The sequence below is a fragment of the Delphinapterus leucas genome, chromosome 3 (assembly GCF_059928025.1).
Source record: "Delphinapterus leucas isolate spDelLeu-1000000601 "Yukka" chromosome 3, BTC_Dleu_Yukka2, whole genome shotgun sequence".
In the NCBI taxonomy this organism is placed as follows: Eukaryota; Metazoa; Chordata; class Mammalia; order Artiodactyla; family Monodontidae; genus Delphinapterus; species Delphinapterus leucas.
Window position 1 is genome coordinate 30245170 of NC_143131.1, and position 18597 is coordinate 30263766.

At 42.4% G+C, this 18597-nt stretch overlaps 1 protein-coding gene across 5 annotated transcripts in view; it reads left to right on the forward strand.

The window, feature by feature from the left end:
- Positions 1-1697: 1697 nt before the first annotated feature.
- The window catches only part of DNAJC21 (DnaJ heat shock protein family (Hsp40) member C21), a 32541-nt gene continuing 15641 nt past the window's right edge, over positions 1698-18597 (forward strand). For 2 of the 5 annotated variants that reach the window (XR_002648236.3, XM_022599522.3), the window contains exons 1-7: positions 1721-2025; positions 9365-9458; positions 13419-13542; positions 13855-13977; positions 14353-14657; positions 15885-16036; positions 17994-18081. Coding sequence is in view for 4 of the 5 variants with exons in the window: in XM_022599522.3 (XP_022455230.1) it covers positions 1929-2025; positions 9365-9458; positions 13419-13542; positions 13855-13977; positions 14353-14657; positions 15885-16036; positions 17994-18081 (983 nt within the window). In the remaining variant the exon portion in view is untranslated. The other 3 variants (XM_089908752.1, XM_022599529.2, XM_089908753.1) reach the window with 3 other exon arrangements.

The window sequence follows — 18597 nt, forward strand, 5'->3', positions numbered from 1 at the left end:
TATAAGTAAAAATAGACCCCTTTTTCCCTCAGGAGGAAAAAAAGGTAGCAAAACCAGATGGAGTTGGAAGAAAAAAGTACTTTGTTTTTTCACTTTTTGTCCAACCCCCCCTCTCCTAATTCCATTCTCAGATGGGGAAAGGTCCTGTTTTTCATTGCACTCAAACTTCTCAATCCCTACCTATTACCAATTTACAGTCCAAGACCATATAGTATATTCCTTCTTTGGAAAAGAGGCAAGTATGAATTTTGAGTAGTGGGTTGGACAGTGTTGTGCCTAGAAACTTGATGAGGTTTAGAGTTGGTTGGTTTTGATTGTGCAGGGGGCAGGGTATTAAGGAAGAAAGGGACAGCTTCCTAAACTTTGGATACCCAACCCTGTACAATAGATATTTGTTAGCAACAGAGCCAGCCCTTCTCTCTAACTGTACGTGGTTGACAAAGACAACCTACATCTAACAGCTGATACATGTAAACATTCCACATTACAGTGAAATATTCTGGTGTACTGATGGATTTCTTTTAAAAATTTATTTATTTATTTTTGGCTGTGTTGGGTCTTTGTTGCTGTGTGCGGGCTTTCTCTAGTTCCAATGAGTGGGTGCTACTCATTGGAACTAGAGCGTGGGCTTCTCACTGCGGTGGCTTCTCTTGTTGCAGAGCACGGGCTCAGTAGTTGTGGCACACGGGCTTAGTTGCTCCACGGCATGTGGGATCTTCCTGGCTCAGGGCTCGAACCTGTGTTCCCTGCGTTGGTAGGAGGACTCTTAACTACTGTGCCACCAGGGAAGCCCTATACTGAGGCATTTTAACGACAATTAGGATAGTATTTTGACACCTTATCAAATTGCTTGGAACAGTTGTTCAGATCTTACATCCCATAATACAGTGTATCAGTTAGATCAACCAAAACCTATTGGTTAAATACTATCTCTTAACTGCATTTTTTTGGATTTTTTTGGCAGCCCGCTGGTCTTGTGGGATCTTAGTTCCCCTGACCAGGATGGAACCCGGCCCTTGGCAGTGAAAGCGCCATGTCCTAACCACTGGACTGTCAGGGAATTCCCTTAACTTCATTCTTAAAGTAAACCAATCTTGGAAATGTAGGTTTAGAGGCCAAAAAGTTAGGATTAAAGAGTGATGGATGGACCAGCACAATTTCATTCACATTGGTGGTAAAACATGTAGTACTATGTTACTTCAAAACGTGTTGATGCTTCCTCTTAAATTGTTTCAGTTTAAGTCATCTACTCTTATTTCTCATGCACATTGGTCAGGACAAGCAATATTAGAGATCCCATTAAGTGGTAACCGAAGATATCTGAAGAGTTAAAAAACCTGGATTCGATCCAACCGAATCCTGCCACTGATTGGTTGGGGAGGCTTGAGCAAACCACTTGCCTGAGTGTCGTCCTCATCTGTAAAAGCGGGGCTCACGTTAAAGAACCACAAGATGTTTTCCAGAATATCATCCCATGAGACTCCTATGTTAGCTCTCAGGTCGGCTGTCAAGTTGGTGTCACTCTGACCGCCCTCTGTGTCCCTCACAATAACACCCACCGGGGCCCCGCCTCCCGTGGCCCCGCCTCCGTTCTCCTAAGGCCCCACCTCCGTCCCTCCGCGGCTCCGCCTCCCTCCTGAGCGGCTATTTCCGGAACAGGGTCCTCCCCCCAGCCCATGCGGAGCCGCGGCCTCCGGTAACGCCCCCTCCGCGCTCCCGTGTGCCGCAACCGGCGCCGCCTTTCGCCGCCGCGCGCCACCGTCGCCCCGTGCCGCCGTCGCTGCCGCCGCGTTCGTTGGCTGGCCCGGTGCGGGCGCCGGGCTCCTGCCACAGGAGAGAACCACCAGCGCCACCACCACCACTTCGGCCCGGGCCCGGGCACCGGCCCCGCCCCGGGCCCCGGCCTGAGCCCCCCGCCCGGCCGGGCGATGGAGTGTCACTACGAGGCGCTGGGGGTGCGGCGCGACGCCAGCGAGGAGGAGCTCAAGAAGGCCTATCGGAAGCTGGCCCTGAAATGGCACCCGGGTAACTACTCCGCAAGCGCCGTGGCCCCTCGCAGAAGCCTTGGCCCTCGCGACCTTTCGCAACCCTCTCCCTAGGGTAACTCCAGGGACCTGGCTGTGTCCGGAGCCGCCCGCTCGGTAACTCCCCTCGCCCTGGAAGTCGGGCCGGCGCCCGGCCAGGTGGCCCCTGCGCAGTCCTGGCGATGAGCGTCCTCGGCTCCTCGGTGGACGCAGCCCTCCACCCCCAGGCTTCACTCGAGCCCCGAGCACCTCGTCCCTTCCTAGACGCCCCTCCCCCCCGCCCCCCCGGTTCCCGCGTGGCTAATGGCTGGGGAAAGATAATGTCCTAGAGACTTCCCTGCCCCTCCCACTCCTTCGCAGACGGCCCCGAGCGGGGAGGAGTCGCGAGCTCTTAACCCAGTCCTACCTCAGGCTAGTCCCTTGCTGGACTCCCCTGCAGCTCGGCTTCCCCGGGCTTCTCCTCGGCGGCCCTTAGCTTCATCAAGGAATCCCAGCTACTTAAGTGTAATTAAGACAAAGGAGCTAGTGAAATGTCTTTTTAATGGCTATGGCTTTTTTTTTCTCTTTTGGAGAAAAGACCCTGTACTTCACTTCGGATTTTGAGTGTCTTCCCTAGTGAAGTTCATGTGTTTACTTAGAAGTGTGCTTCCTTTGGATGTTTTATTTGGTTGTAGTCCAGGCCTTTGTGACTGTCGTGAAGTAATTTGATCTTCTAGACTGGGGAGCTAAGACAGAATTTGAATCTCAGCTTTTTGAGGTTTATAAGAGGCTTTCGTATTAGTACTAGTCCATAAGCATGTTTCTAGAGTCTCTGAAATGCTAAGATGGAAACCTCAGAGTCTTGTTTGGAAAACATGCCTTACACACACGAAAAGTTAAATACAAATGCAAACAAAATAGCATAGCATATATAATTGGTAGTTGTGTTGATAGAACAACTAATAACTGCCCCAGGGATTCAGGGTCCACTGTGTACTGAAAGGCAGTGAGGCTCCCCCTTGGCAGAGGAGTCTAGCCATTAGCTGGATCCTGGAGGAATGAGATTGAGAGAAGTGAATATAACAGTATGGGAAAGAGCACTGAGTGTCCCAAAGATGGCCTAGGGGACAGTTCGACCGAAGGCAGTGTTTATCGGAAGTCTGAAAATATGGGTTGAGAGAAGAGCTGAAGGAAGGGCTAGGGACCCAAAGTCAGAAGGTAATGGTTATAGTTGATGGAACAGGAAGTAAAGGTATGGGTTTGTTGCTTAAAGTTGTAATGATGACCAACAGAGGAACTAAAAAACATCTGATGTTTTTTGGAAGGGAAGAGGTAAATGAGCTAAATGTTCATTAAGAAGTCATTAGCTATACCCAAAATTAATAGGTCCAAAATTAGTGTAAGAGTAATAGGGGTTACCGTTAGAAATCGAGTTAAGAATTTGTTGACTCTGGGTGGGAAAGAGGATTACTGCGTGTCACCAAGTGCATATATAATTTTGATGACAGTATTAAAACGTTTTTGAGTAGTAGTTTGAGATTAGATTGTAAGGGGCTTTGAATGTTAGGCGAAGGACTGTGAAATTTGTTTATCCAATAGTGGAGAGTTGAGGCTGGTTTTATTAAGATGTCTTGGGAAGGTGCTATGAAGGCAGCTTAGTAGTATGAGGAGGGGTAGAGACAGAAGTCAGGTAGAGTCCGCCTTGGGCACCGATGGGCCAAAACTAGGCTTGGGGTCAGTGGGAAGGGTAAGGCCTGGGATGAAGAGAAGTTGCAAAAGAAAAATTACCAGATTTGGTGACTAGTTGGAAATCAGTGCAAAGAAGAAGGCAAATGTTACTAAAATATCAGTTAACTACTTTGAAACCAAATGTGTTAGTAACTAAATGTGAATAGCTTCTTTGAATGTCATCAGAATTCGTAACATCCTAAATATCTTGGTTTGAAAATGCCTATACATATAAGGGGTAAATACTGTCCCAGGAGATGCATGATTTTGATATGCTTTGCTTTGCTGGCTCATTAATTTGTTAAGTCTGACACTCAGCAAATGTTTAATTTCATTCTGTGTGTAAGGTACTGTGTTAGATGTTAGAAGACATATGGGCTGTGCTTCAAAGACTAATATGTACCTCATATAGAAAGGCTGCCCATTTTCATTGTTAAGAAAGAAAGAGATTACCTTTATTTCTGCTATTGAGGAACTGAGAATGATTTCCAGTAGGGTCAATAGCACTGCGTAGTGAGGTTACTCCTTGTGAAAGCCAGGCTTTCAGTAATTCATCTGACGACTGTTCCCTGAACACCTTACTGTGGAACGAGACAGGGGTGGTCCCTGCCCTGCTGGCCCTGCTGTCTTCTGGGAAACACAGAGGAAAGCAGTCACTTTTCATCCGGTGAGATAAGGGCAGTATGAGGGCAAATACAAGGTGCTTATGAGCACATGTACCAATCTGGACTGGGTTTTCTAGTGGGTGGGATAGATGTGCATCCCTGAAGAAGTGACATCTAGGTCGAGACCTAAAGCGGGAACACAGGGAATACAGGAGGTGGAAGGCAAGAGAGGGCACGGCAGAGTCTAGTAAGGGAAAGAGGTGAGCCTGCCCAGGTGAGCAGGGGCCCGGTCTTGAAGGTTGTGGTAACCTGCATTAGGCAGATTGGGTTTTAACCTAAGGGTGTTGGGAAGCCATTGAAGGGTTGGAAGCAGGAGAAATGATAGGTTTGTATTTTTCTTGTATCTCTCGGGCTGTAGTGGGGAGAATGGATTGGAGAGGGCAAGGCTGGAGGTAGGGAGACCAGTAGGTCCAGGACACTGACATGACTAGGATGAGGATAGGACCTGGGGGTGGAGCCTGAGTCACGTGCTAAAATCCTCAGTGAGTAGGGGGAGTAGTTGGGAGGCGAGTGGACAGTGAGAAGGAGGGGAAGACGAAGAGATGGCCAAATGGCCTGAATCTCGAAGGAATGCTGGTTTGTCCTCAGGGGTGAATAGAGAATCAGTGACCAGGAGGATGTCAGCTTTACCACCGAACCTGCTGTATGACAGCTGTGCTGGAGCCCGAGAGGCCTGTAGGGACGTGGTGTTCTCAGGGAACCTGGCTTCAGTCAAGGCAGGACTTAAAAGGCACAGTCCATGAAATGTTCTAGAAGGTAGCGTGAAAACATTTGGGACAAAGTGGAAGACGGTGTGAATGGATCAAGAGACAAGCACAGGATAGTATGAGAATGCCTTTTAAACTTTAATGACTGGATTTGCAATACCTGTGGCTTTTGCATTTGGCTAATAATTAAGGTGGGCTTTCCATTTTTTATGACTGCTTGTTAACTCAACTACAGTCATGTTCAACCTCCTGGTCAACCAGTTACAAGTATATTTAAGTGAAATAAAAAGCCATATGACAGATTGAAAAAACTAGTTAAAAAAGAAGCTCCAGCAAGTGATTAGATCTTACTTTCAGATGGTACACTGGTGGGTTTTTATGTTTAAAAGCTTTAGCTCTTACCAGACTTCTTTGAGGGAGGAAGGAAGGGAGTGGGAAGAAACAGGACAACAAAGTACAGATGAAAAGGTGAAGACAGCCACCACGTACCACCCCAAACAGCCGCCTTTTTTGTCTCATGTCAGGGGATTCAGTTGCTGGCTTTTTCTGCCTTTCTGCTTTAATTTTTTTTTTAATTTAACATCTTTATTGGAGTATAATTGCTCTACAATGGTGTGTTAGTTTCTGCCATATAACAAAGTGAATCAGCTATATGTATACATATGTTCCCATATCTCTTCCCTCTTGTGTCTCCCTCCCTCCCACCCTCCCTATCCCACCCCTCTAGGTGGTTACAAAGCACTGAGCTGATCTCCCTGTGCTATGCGGCTGCTTCCCACTAGCTAGCTATTTGAACTATGCTTTTTTTGTTTATCTGACCAAAATGTTATTAATGATTTGACGAAGACACAGAAGTCATGAGCTGGACTGTCACCCTGGAGGCATATCAGGATTGTGTTCAGCTGCACGTGACAGGAAACTGGCAATTGTGGTCAAAACAAATAGTCATTTTATTTTCTTCATGTAGCAAGAAATCCAGAGGTGGCCCATCTTGGTAGCTCCAGCTGCTTGATGAAGCCATCGAAGACCTGGTCCATCATCCTGACCATAAGACTTGAGTCCTTTCATCAAGTGTAAGCAGTTAAGCCTCAAAGAAGTTCATTACTCGTGTGGAGGTGCAGAGAGGGGCAGGTGAGCCCCAGTGTAGCAGGTCTCCTCCATGAGGTCCTTGGACTCTGCTCAGCAGCTGTGAGGTGAGGCCTCGCTCACCATCTGAAACGGCAGCAGGGGATCCCAGGCAGCAGTGTGGAGGAGGAAAGATTAAAGCAGGGACGGAGTGTGTGCTGGTTGCCTTTCAAGGAAGTCTTAAAAGCCACCATAGAATACTTTTATAGATTTTATTGACCGGAGCTTAGTCACATGGTCATGCCAAGCTTCAAGGGAGACTGGAAATGGAGTCTTTATTTGGGGGATCAGGTGCCCCCATAAAATCAGGAGTCAGTTGTTACCGGAGGAAGGGGATGAAGTAGCAGTCTCTGCCTCAGTCCTCATAATCTGCCTGCAGGCAGTATACCCGGGCTTTGGGCAGGACACAGGGGATGAGTTAAGGGCATAAGGTGAGTGCCACCCAGGCCCATCCCTTTGATCAGGAGAAACAATCTTCTCCTAGGAGCTTCACTTAGTAGATTTGTGTTTGTATCTGATTGGCTAAAACTGGGTCACCTGACAACCCCAACTTCAAGAAAGTCTGGGGAGGTGAATTTTTAAAGTGTGTGTATTACCACTGTGATCAAAATCAGGTTTTGTTAGGAGGAAGAGGAGAATGGATATCGAGTAGGCAACTAGTAGTATTTGCCACAGAGTAGTAATAAAAATCCAAAATAATTAAATCTAAAATTATCAAAACAGGATACTGGGTGTCCTGTGTTTAGAATCCAATTGCAGCAAGGCCACATACAAGATGGAATTTGATAGTATGCATTGGAAATAATGGAAAACCTAGCCACAGTGGCTTAGTAAGTTAAGAATTTATTTTTCTCACCACAAAGAGTTTTGGAGGTAGGTGCCTGCTGGCATTGTTTCAGTGGCTAAGTAATGTCACAGTGAATCTCTTGACTTTTTCTTCATGGTCTCAAGATGGCTGCTGAAGCTCCAGCTCTCATGCCCATGTACAAGACAAAAAGAGGAAGGAAAGAAAATACACTAACAGACTTCTGCTTTCATCTCATTGGTCAGAACTGTGTCACGACCCTTCCTAGCAGCAAGTGAGGCTGGATAAGCTAAAATACTTGCTTATTTTTTAGCTTATCCAGCCTCCACAGTAAAGGCTGCAAGAGATAAAGGAGGGGGAGGTGTTGGATGATCTAACCTTTAGTATCTACCACAGAATGGATTGAGTACTATGTTTGAGTTAAAAAAATATTTGTTATACAGTTATATTGGCTTGTCAGGAACTTTTTTAAAACATATTTATTTATTTATTTAGTTGCATCGGGTCTTAGTTGTGGCAGGAAACTCTTAGTTGCGGCATGCATGTGGGATCTAGGTCCTGACCGGGGATCAAACCCCAGCTTCCTGTATTGGGAGCATGGAGTCTTAACCACTGCGCCACCAAGGAAGTCCCTCTTGTCAGTAATTAATATGAAAAATACTTGAAACTTTGTCACCTATAAATTCAATATGGCTTACTGTGATATTGTTGCTAAAAGCTAATATAATTAGCTATAGTGATTAGAAGTAGAATGTTAAGGAATTAATGAATGGCTCCTTGATGATCACTGTCTTTGACAGCATTTGAAGTAGAGGGTATTATAGTGTGCATAAGAAATGGGAGATTTAGTCCAGAGAAGAGGTAGGCTAGGAGATGACCCATGGGCTGCTCTGTGGAAGGGGAGTTAGACCAGCGTTGTATTACTTATACAGCTAGGCTCCTGTGATGGAGTTTTTTTTGTTTCTGTTTATTACTTTTTTTTTTAGTTCCAGGGGAGCATGATTCTATATCTAAAGCTTTTTGTGTTAAAGCATCTTAGTAAAAAGAGCTATGGCAAATTGCTGCACTTGAGAAAGTGTTGTCTGTGTCAGTTGTTGAGCAGAAGGCCGCTTGAAGGACTTGGGACTGTGTAATGGTATCTGCAAAGAGGAGGTAGGATACCCTTGAGGGCCTTGTTTTAAGACTATTTCTGTCATATTTTTTTCTTAGAGGCAGATATTGGGTTGTAGCTTAAAGAACATTGATGTACTCCACGGTAGGTTCAAAATATTTTACTTTCTGAGTGTATTAGTTATGTATTGCTGTGTAACAAATTACTGAAAATTTAGGGCTTAAAACAACAAACAGCAAATACTTTCTTTTTTTTTAGCAAATATTTTCATAATACGGACTCACACGGTTTCTGGGGATCAGAATCAGAATGGTGTAGCTGGGTGGTTTGGCTCAAGCTTTCTCACCAGGTTGAATCACCATTGTCTGGGAAAACCCACTTTCAAGCTCACCCCCACAGTAATGGCGGGCCTCAGTTCCTTGTTGGCTGTGGGCCGGAGGCCTCCGTTCTTCACCACGTGGGCTTCTCATGGACCACTGGAGTGTCTGTGGCAGCTGGCTACTCCCAGCGATCCAAGAGAGAGCGAGCGCCCAAGATGCAAACTGCAGTCTTTCATGATCTAATCTTGGAAGTAATGTCCTGCACCGTCACCACTCCTGCCACCTGCTGTTGGTCACAGAGACCAACCCCGGTGACATGGGAGGAGACCACACAGGGCATGAGTGCCAGGAGGTGGGGGTCCTTGGGGGCCATCTTGGAAGCTGGCTACCACCCTGAGGCAAAGATGCTTTCTGAATTCAGCAGTTAAGGAAGCACAACTAATTAGGGGAAAAGTAATTAGTTAGCACATCGTTTTTAAAGTTTATGAGATTTATTTTGGTATATGCTGGTAAGAAAGAAAACCTTAAGGATGGTGGTAAAGATGGATTAAACATAATCTAGCACTGAATAGTAACAGCCTTTCTATAAATGATCGATTTATGTATTTTATTCCTTCTAAAAATAAAATGTGTACTACCCAGCGTTTTCTGTTTGTGGATATCCAGCTTGAGTGCTCAGTTGCGCACTGAGAGCTAGAGAAAAGCATGAAATTTCTGCTCAGGTTCCCACTTACAACAGATCCTGATTATCAGCTGTCATCCGTTTTCTGGTTTTCCTTAGTTGTTTTTCTTCATTTTTGTACACTCATCTATTTATGGCATTTCTGATGGAAGAGGTCCCTTTTAGAGTCTGTCCTTTACTTTCTTGATGACTGAATTCCTGTGCCTTTATTTTAACAGATAAAAATCTGGATAATGCCGCAGAAGCAGCGGAACAATTTAAACTAATCCAAGCAGCGTATGATGTGCTAAGCGACCCTCAGGAAAGAGCATGGTGAGCGTCACGCTGTCCCTCCTTGTGTATCTTGTTGGGAAGAATGGTCAACAGAGGGTTTTTTAAAAATTTAATATGTTAAATGGTTTGGGGTGTGTTCTAAAGCACTAGTCGCCTATTCATTATATAAAATGCAGTGTGTTGGTAGGAAGGAGCCTTAGAGATGATTACTCCAACTCTGATATTATAGATGATGAAACACAAAGCTTGGCAATCGTAGATAGTTATAATTTTGATACTTATGAAGTGCCTTCTCTTTGAATAAGGCCTTTTTGATGTCTGACAAATTTACTGATGTCAGAAAAGGAAGAATGTTGACTTTTCCTTAAAAAACAGATATAGTGTTTTCATCAAGAATTGTAATATTTTCCCAAGAACTACTTTATTAAAGAAATTGAGTTAAGCTTCTACGTCTATGACAGATTCTTTAACTCATGATGACCCGATCATTTAATGCCATTTCCAAACAAAAATTTCTCCGTTTGAAGTTCTGGGTTTCCAGATTCTCAGTGAACTTTTTGCTACAAAGTCCTGACATAACTGTGCAAGATCCCGCAGAGCAGGTGGGTGTTCAGTTCACCCGTGCAAGTCTTCTGTGTGATAGCATACAAGCACGGCCAGCTGTCAAGGGAGAAAGGCTGTAAAGAAAATTTTTTTTTTTTTCACTTGGTCAAGATTTATTTCAAGGCCTGAAAACACCGACTAATCGAAAATGGCCCTACTGCGATTTCTTATAATATATAAATAATATAAAACTTAAAAAAATGTAGACACTATTAACTAACTCCTAAACCACACACTATAGGCTTTTCAAAAGCGATATTTAACAAAATGTAAGGTGACAATATCAAAGAATTTTCACACTTAATGAGGACACAATCTGTCACAAGCTACTCACACAAACACAAATCTTTTTTACACTTTCCATGTTTGTTTTTAACTTTGTTTCATAGAACCACTGATAATTGAGGCTTCTTTCAAGTATAGGATTTCTAACATTAAATTACATTTTCGAAGTATTTCTATAAAGAAGAAATGAAAAAGACACATACTACACTGTTTACCATAAATTCATACACCAAAAACTCAGACAATCCCACTGAATTTATTCCTGCTTCCCCCTTCTCCAACATTAGCTTTAGATGTTCTTCTAAATATTATATAAACAGTTTTGTTAAAATCAGTTCTCTCATTTATGCACATTAGGGAAAAATGGTTTGATAATGAGTTATCTTTAAAATTCTAGATAACACTCTTTAGCCTTAAATTACATTGTGCACACACAACTACAACAGTTTGCATTTGCTCAGGAGCATATAATCACATTAAAAACAAATAACTGTGTAGTTCATAGTTTAGTTGGCTCTTAAATAGTTTCCCTGGGGGGGAAACAAGTATTTTGTGTGGTTTAAGAAACTGATATAGATAAATGAAATGCTAGGTGTTCGTTTAAACTTTGAGGAAACCTACAGATGCACTTTTGGGCGTTTTTTCTAAAATGTAAGAGATATGCGCTTAATCACTGTTCATATAGTGAAGGGATGGGATGGCAGATACAGACGCAGATGAAACTCTACATTTTGTAAATGTAGAGTTGGATATTCTAAATGGAAGAACTGACACTGACAATTGTTTACAGGAAACAAAAGTTAAGAAAAATGTTGAAGAATATCTACCCTTAGAAAGAGAGAAGTGTTTTACAAGACAAAAATGAGAACTAGAGATTCCAAAAACACTCATTTTACTGTTTTAAAAGAAAAACAAAAAAATAATAGGGAGAGAGTCTAGACCAATTAGAACTGAGGCAGCTGTAACAAAAATGGAACACAGTACGGTGACCTGAGCCCTTAAAGGAAATGACTGACTAAAATGAAATTTCTCAAGTCTTCATGTCTATAATAATAAATAAATGTGCAAAATATCAAAAATACAAAGTCTGGAATTTTTCCCCTTAAGTTTGTAGTAAACTGTCTAGCTTCTGCTTAATGTAGTTACTTTTATAAGCCTTCTGACTAGCAGAGCATGCTACACAGGCACATGCATGCTAGAACTTTACCGTGAGAGTTACAGTTCTCATCTCAAACTAGTGACTTGCCTGTTACCCATATTTATATATATTTCATTCCCATTGTAAAACACTTAAGGCCTTTCTAGTGGTACATTTTAATCAACATATTACATAAAAAAGCATCTTGATTTTTAAAATGAACCTTTTTAGTCCTGTAACGTGATGGGTTTAGTTGAACAGCTGGAACATAATATGGTAACTACATTGGACTGTTTAATTCACAGCTGTAGGAAAATGTTTGATTTTTAAAATATAACCAAGATGAGACTAGAGTTATGAGCAGTAAAATATTAGAAAACAGTGAATGAATAAATAAGATGCTTTTCCATCAGTGGCAATTCATTATTTTGCTTTTAGGAACCTGGAAGAAATTGTCTTCTTTGAGTTTCCAATGTTCTGGTAAATCTAGTCGTTTCTTAGCTTCCTCAGTATCACCTTGAATTGCTGAAATAAGTGACTCTAAAGAATCAGTTCTTTTCTGGTCTGAGGTAGGAAGAATTTCCCCATAGAAGTCCTCTTTGAAAGTGTGCATGATATGAGCTTCCATGGACTTTTTTGTATTCTTGCAGTATGGGTTCCATCCTATGCTCACCACCATCTTATGGACGTCTCCACTTCCATCACTGGCCCAACCATGATACACGCCAGTGGATGCATCAGCCGGAAGATTATCTACTACTTGTTCAGGAAAGTTAGCTGTAGGGATGCCCAGGTGCTTGGGGCCGCGACCGAACCGCACCACCTGGCCGCGGCAGAAGTACAGCAGGTGCCTCATGACGCCGTCCGTTCAGGGTGCGGGCTGCGGTCCAGTCCGCGCGTCAGGCAGAGCCGCCATCGAGGCGGTGTCCGGACCCCCGGGCCAGCCGGGGGACACGGGCAGGAGCTCCGCGGGCCGGGTGGGCGGGCGAGCGCACGGGCGTACAACGGGCCGAGCGGCGCGGACGACACGCCTCGGTGAGACCCTTACGCCGCTGACCAAACAGAAGGTGCCGGGCGACTCAGAGGCTGCGTCTGGAGGAAAATTCTTATTAAATTATCTTTTATATAAAAATCAGAGAATCCTAAATTTTTCTCCTCCTGAGGAATTTGGAAATCTGGCCTTAAATGCTTTTGCCTTCCTTTGGAAACTTTGAAATTCTTTCCTGCCTGCCTTTTACTCTAGCTCTTCTCTAGATCTTAGGCTGTTTTCTTGTCCCGAGGTTCCCCTTGTCTTTTTGTTTGAAGGCCCTGCCTATTAACTGTCCTGTCATCTGGAGGCAGTACTGCACGGTGGCGAGGAGCATGGGCCTCTGGTGCAGGACGCATGGTTTTGAATTCTAGCTCTGCTGCTCATTGGCTTTATGACTGTGGACAATGTTATGTAATATTGCTGAGCTTCAGTTTCCTGTTATATCAAACGAGGGTAATAACCAGCTTTACAGAGTGAGGGGCAGTTGTATGTGTGTGAAGCTCCTAGATTGTTTACATAAACATTAGAAGAGTTTTATTCTGGTCCATGTTGGTAAATTCCCAGATCCCAAATGTGTAATTAGCCTGTGGACCAGATGATGTCCACTACTGTCTTATTTAGTAAGGTCTCTTTCGTGTGAAAGTGCAGCTGCGTTTCTGGGAGAGTCATGGACATTCCCTGGCTCATTAAATTCCCCTCTTCCTATTGGCTAGTACCGTATACTGCCTGTAACGTACTGGGAGTTGCAGTCATAGTTTTAATCAGCACTTCTGTGAAAGATTATTAAGTCTTTACCTGTTGATATTTTTCTTCAGATTTTTTGGTTGTGGGTTGACCATGTTAAAATGTACAATAATTATATTTTGACTGTTTCAGAGTAAGGAATCCTTTTGAATTCTTATTTATTCAGCCTTCACTGATGTCGCTAATTTTTTTGGTTTAGGTATGATAATCATAGAGAGGCTCTGCTTAAAGGTGGGCTTGCTGGAGAGTATCAAGATGACAGCTTAGATTTGCTTCACTATTTCACTGTGACCTGTTACTCTGGTTATGGAGATGATGAAAAGGTAAGAAATGAACTCACTGATAATTTCTTATCAAGTACTTAAGTAAGACTCTCAAATGCAAAGAGAATTCCTAAAATTATTCTACAATAGAAGGTGAAGGAATGTTCATTTTGGAAACTGAAAAACAGAGCTTTCATATTTAAACTGTCAGCATATAAAGACCTTCAGTTGAAAACTAAATGTACTTTCAGTGACCGAGCTTGGGACTGTAATTCTGTAACATTAAAGTTTTTCATGTTGCATTTTAAAATCTTACTCTATAATTAAACTACAAGAGTGTTAAGAATTTGTGTTTCTGTTACTGTTTTTTAGGGCTTTTATACAGTGTATCGTAATGCTTTTGAAATGATTGCCAAGGAAGAACTAGAATCTTCTTTAGAAGAGGATGTTGAGGATTTCCCAACTTTTGGAGACTCCCAGAGTGACTATGATACGGTAGAAGAAAAATTCATTGCCATTTTGTAATTAGCATTTGTCAGTGTATCTTTTCCCTATTTTTTTATTTTAAGGAGAAGGGTTCTAGTTCTCGGTCTTTTACTGTGACTCTCTTCCTCTCTTTCTTTTCCTGATCACCTCCCGTCTTTTCACTATTTAGTGATCTTGGTCCCATTCCATTAATTTGCTCATCAAATTCATTCTGAAGAGTTATTTTGTAAAGCCTTCAAAGGACTGTCTTCTCTGTTGATTAATAGTAAAGTTGTATATACGAAGAAAGGAGGTTAGATGTTTTGCACCAGCGATATTTGCTGCCTTACTAAAAAAGAAATCCAAATAAAAATCTAGCATTTTACCTGTTTTCTTTGTCACTAGGTAGTCCATCCTTTCTACGCTTATTGGCAGAGTTTCTGCACTCAGAAGAACTTTGCTTGGAAAGAAGAATATGATACACGACAGGCTTCAAACCACTGGGAGAAACGAGCCATGGAAAAAGAGAACAAAAAGATTCGAGACAAAGCAAGGAAAGAGAAGAATGAGCTTGTCCGTCAGCTGGTAGCTTTCATCCGTAAGAGAGATAGAAGAGTGCAGGCTCATCGAAAACTTGTGGAAGAACAGAACGCAGAGAAGGCGAGGAAAGCCGAAGCAATGAGGCGGCAGCAGAAGCTAAAGCAGGCCAAGTATGTGGTGCTGGCTGGACCCTGTCTATAAGTAGGTGCCGGTCCCAGCAAGCATCAGTGGATACCTGACGTGGTGCTTTCATGGGGGGTTTAATCCTCATTCTGCCTTCATCCTTTTCTTTTACATCCTGGCATTGGACGATGTCTTTTCATCTACTGTGAAAAAATTTTTCTTTTGAGTTGGATGTTTTCCTTCAGAGGCCCTTTATACTTGAGATTCTTTTCAGACTCTTGTAACGTTTAATAATAACTAACGTTAATCGACTTCTCATCCTGTACAAGGCCCTGTTGTAAGTGCTTTTCTTGCAACAATTCTGTGAAGTAAGTTCGGGTTTTTATCCTTTCTTTTGAGGAAATGAGGCCCAAGATCACATAGCTAATAAATTGCAGAGGTGGGAATTGGACCCTAGAAGTCAGTCCAGTGCGCTGCTTTTAAGTACCACACAATACTCTGTCCGTATGCTCTTAGATATTTAGTTCATTTCAGTGCCTTTAAAGTTTTGTTGTTTTGAGTCACTGTAAAGGCATTGTGTCCAGAGCATTATAGCATTCTTTAAAAAACGATTCACTTCTTGAAAGTTCTACCCACCTCATCTTTTGAAAATTAGCACTTTACATGACACTTACGGTTTAAAACCACCTGAAGACTTTTTTTTTTAATAAATAAATTTATTTATTTATTTTTGGCTGCGTTGGGTCTTCGTCGCTGCGCGCGGGCTTTCTCTAGTTGCGGCGAGTGGGGGCTACTCTTCGTTGCAGTGTGTGGGCTTCTCATTTGCGGTGGCTTCTCTTGTTGCGGAGCACGGGCTCTAGGCCTGTGGGCTCCAGTAGTTGTGGCTCATGGGCTCTAGAGCGCAGACTCCATAATTGTGGCGCACGGGCTTAGTTGCTCCGTGGCATGTGGGATCTTCCCAGACCAGGGCTCGAACCCGTGTCCCCTGCGTTGGCAGGCAGATTCTTAACCACTGTGCCACCAGGGAAGTCCCCACCTGAAGACTTTTAGTAAGTTGCGAAGAGTTATATGTTTCAAAACCCATTATCTAGTGGAGCAATTAAAATCAACCACATAACAGATAACAGATTTAAGTGACTTTGCCTGTTTCAGCCAAGCACAGGTTTTAAGTTTGTAGGCGTTGACAATTTGGGAGGAAGAAGCTCTCCTGGGGATGGGTTTTAAGCCCCCAAAATAAATAAAACCAATGCAGAGACTGTGCTGTGTGTGTCTAGACTGGCGGAGCAGTACAAAGAGCAGAGCTGGATGACGGTGGCCGATTTGGAGAAGGAGCTCAGGGAGATGGAGGCGCAGTATGAAAAGGAGTTTGGAGATGGATCAGGTGAAGATGAAGCGGAAGAACGGGAACTCCAAGACGGACAGGATGGTAACTTCCTCCATTCACTAAGAAACTGTAGGAAATAAATGTTTTTGTGCTCAGGGGTTGTGCACTCAGGATGCTCACAGAGGTCCATAAAGGGCTCAGGTGTGAGACAACAACGAATGGGAGGGCAGATGAAAATCTGGAGAACACCTGGGTTCCGGCCGATTGTTGCCAGTTTCATGTTTGTTTGGTTTGTTTGTTTTTAAAGTGAGGCTGGAAAACTGGATTTTTATGTGCCATCTCCCAGTTTTTAAGTATGGCAGATAATTGAAATGAAAAATAATTTGGCATGGCCAAGTGAAGGTAGTCTAAGGAAGTAGTATAATTGCAGTAATTTCATTAACGAACTCTTTTCTGACCATGTTTTGAACCATTTGGCTTCATAAATATATTGAGAAGTGGGCATATTGTCAGGTGTAACTGGTTATTTTTAAAAAATGCAGTTAAGCAGTAGGTCAAGTTTTAATAGTAACTCTTTCCAGAAGAGCCGATACTGTGCACGAGTCTATCTGGCATATATAAATTGTCTCATTTCTGACTTGTAGAGGGGCTTCTCTTGGTGTCCTGAAATGTGTCTTTTCTTTTCCTCTATCACTAGAGCACAGGCATGTGACTACCTTACAAGGAGAGGATTGGGCATTGTTGAGAATAGTGATTGATATACCTGACTTTCTCCACTGTCTCTGGCTGTTCCATGAGAAATAAAAGTAACTGATCTAAACATAGTTTACTTAATTTTACCTTACTTACAAATGTTGGTTTTCAGACTAATAGCTCAAATGATAAAATGACAGACTTTATTTATTCCACGTGATCATGAAATTAAATGTTTTCTTAATGAATTGCAAGTAGTATGTGTGAAAGTGCCTTGATAGTTATGAAGCACTGTGTAAATGTGAGGTGGCATAATTATGTAGAGTTTTACAGTTTATAAGGTGCTTTCACATATAAGATCTTGCTTGATCCTCACACTGTGTCCCTTATATGTAGGTTTTGCTCATATAGTTATCTCTTTGTTACTGAGAAGCTCTGGCATATGTCTGAGAACATATGAGAACATTCTTAGATCCAGATTTTGACTTCAAATCCAGCATTCTTTATTAACTATTTGAATAATCAAACTATTTGAAAGTGTACACATAATTAGAAAGTATCTTATACGAAACATTGGAGGTATTTTGATCATTTATGATTTCAGTGAGAATGTCCTTCAGAATCATATTACCATTACTTATTATTAAAAAAAATGTAGAATATAGAAGAGATACCTTGGGTTCTTTATCGATCCCATAGTAAATCCAAAATGGCAATCAGTTTACTTGTTTATTTCTTATAAAGATAGAATATGGGATTGTGCAAAGACTTTCAATTGAGCTTAGATTTTGTGGTCTATATTGATAATAATTATTCCGTTGTAATAAAGCTTCAAGTTCATAAAAGTCTGTAAAGATAATGTTAAACTCTACGTGTAATACGCTATTTTATGACCTGTCTTTCTAATAATGATGGAATGTCATAAGCTAAGCTTATTTAAGCATTGAAGAGTAGATTACAATTATACATGTGTTCACACCAAATCTTGCTCAAGAGATAAACTAAAACACCTTTGTTGAAAAAACTGCTTTGTTATAGAACTATGAAAATGACATTTGATTTTCTGAACTTAGCCCATACCTAGGACTCTGAGAATTTTTTGAATTTTCTTCTAAGTAGGCTTATGAAAAGAACTTGAAAGGTATAGTGATCTGTTTGGAAGCCTTCCCTTATAATTCAGTGCTGCTTTTAAAAGGCCAACTCACATCTCGGTAACATTGTTTTTTCTTGGTGAGGAAGCAACAAATTTTAGTTTCTGATATGTGTGCAACTCTAGATACTTACTGAAGAGATGTTACTTGTTAACATGTTTTAGATTTATGTTCTAATCAACCAGGACTCTTAACTGTAGGCTTCCCTCTCGTAGGTAAAGACAGTGGCGAGGCTGAGGATGCAGAACTTTATGATAGCCTTTACTGCCCAGCATGTGACAAATCTTTCAAGACGGAAAAGGCGTAAGTTTAATATCTTTGAACTCACCTCCTCTTTTGAGGTGAAGTGTAGCACTTTGACAGTCCTAAAAAAAATGCTTGTAGCAGTTGGTCACTAGCCCTCACCTGTCATCTTGGGGGATATCTTCCCAGCAGGGGAGGAAGAAGGATTTGTACCAGCAGGTAAGCCTGTTGGACTGATTCTCATTCGTGTGATGTTCCTGTGTAATAGCTGCTTTTTAAACGTGTACGCTATCTCCAGAAAGAAACGTTGCTTGCTTTGGTGAGGAAGGCAGAGTCACACAGGCAAGGGGGCTAAACTGAGGCCAGTCATCTTTCTCCACAGTTGGTGCAAACTCACTTCCAGCCGTCACGCTCCCGTGAGGACCGTTACCACCAGCCCGAGAACTTCAGATGTGTCCTGCCTGTAGTAGCTGAAGTCGAAGAACTTTATCTTAGGGGAACAGTCACGAAGAGAGCAGTATTAGAAAGGATACTATCATAAGGCAGGCGGGGAGGGGCCGGCTAGAATCTGGGAAA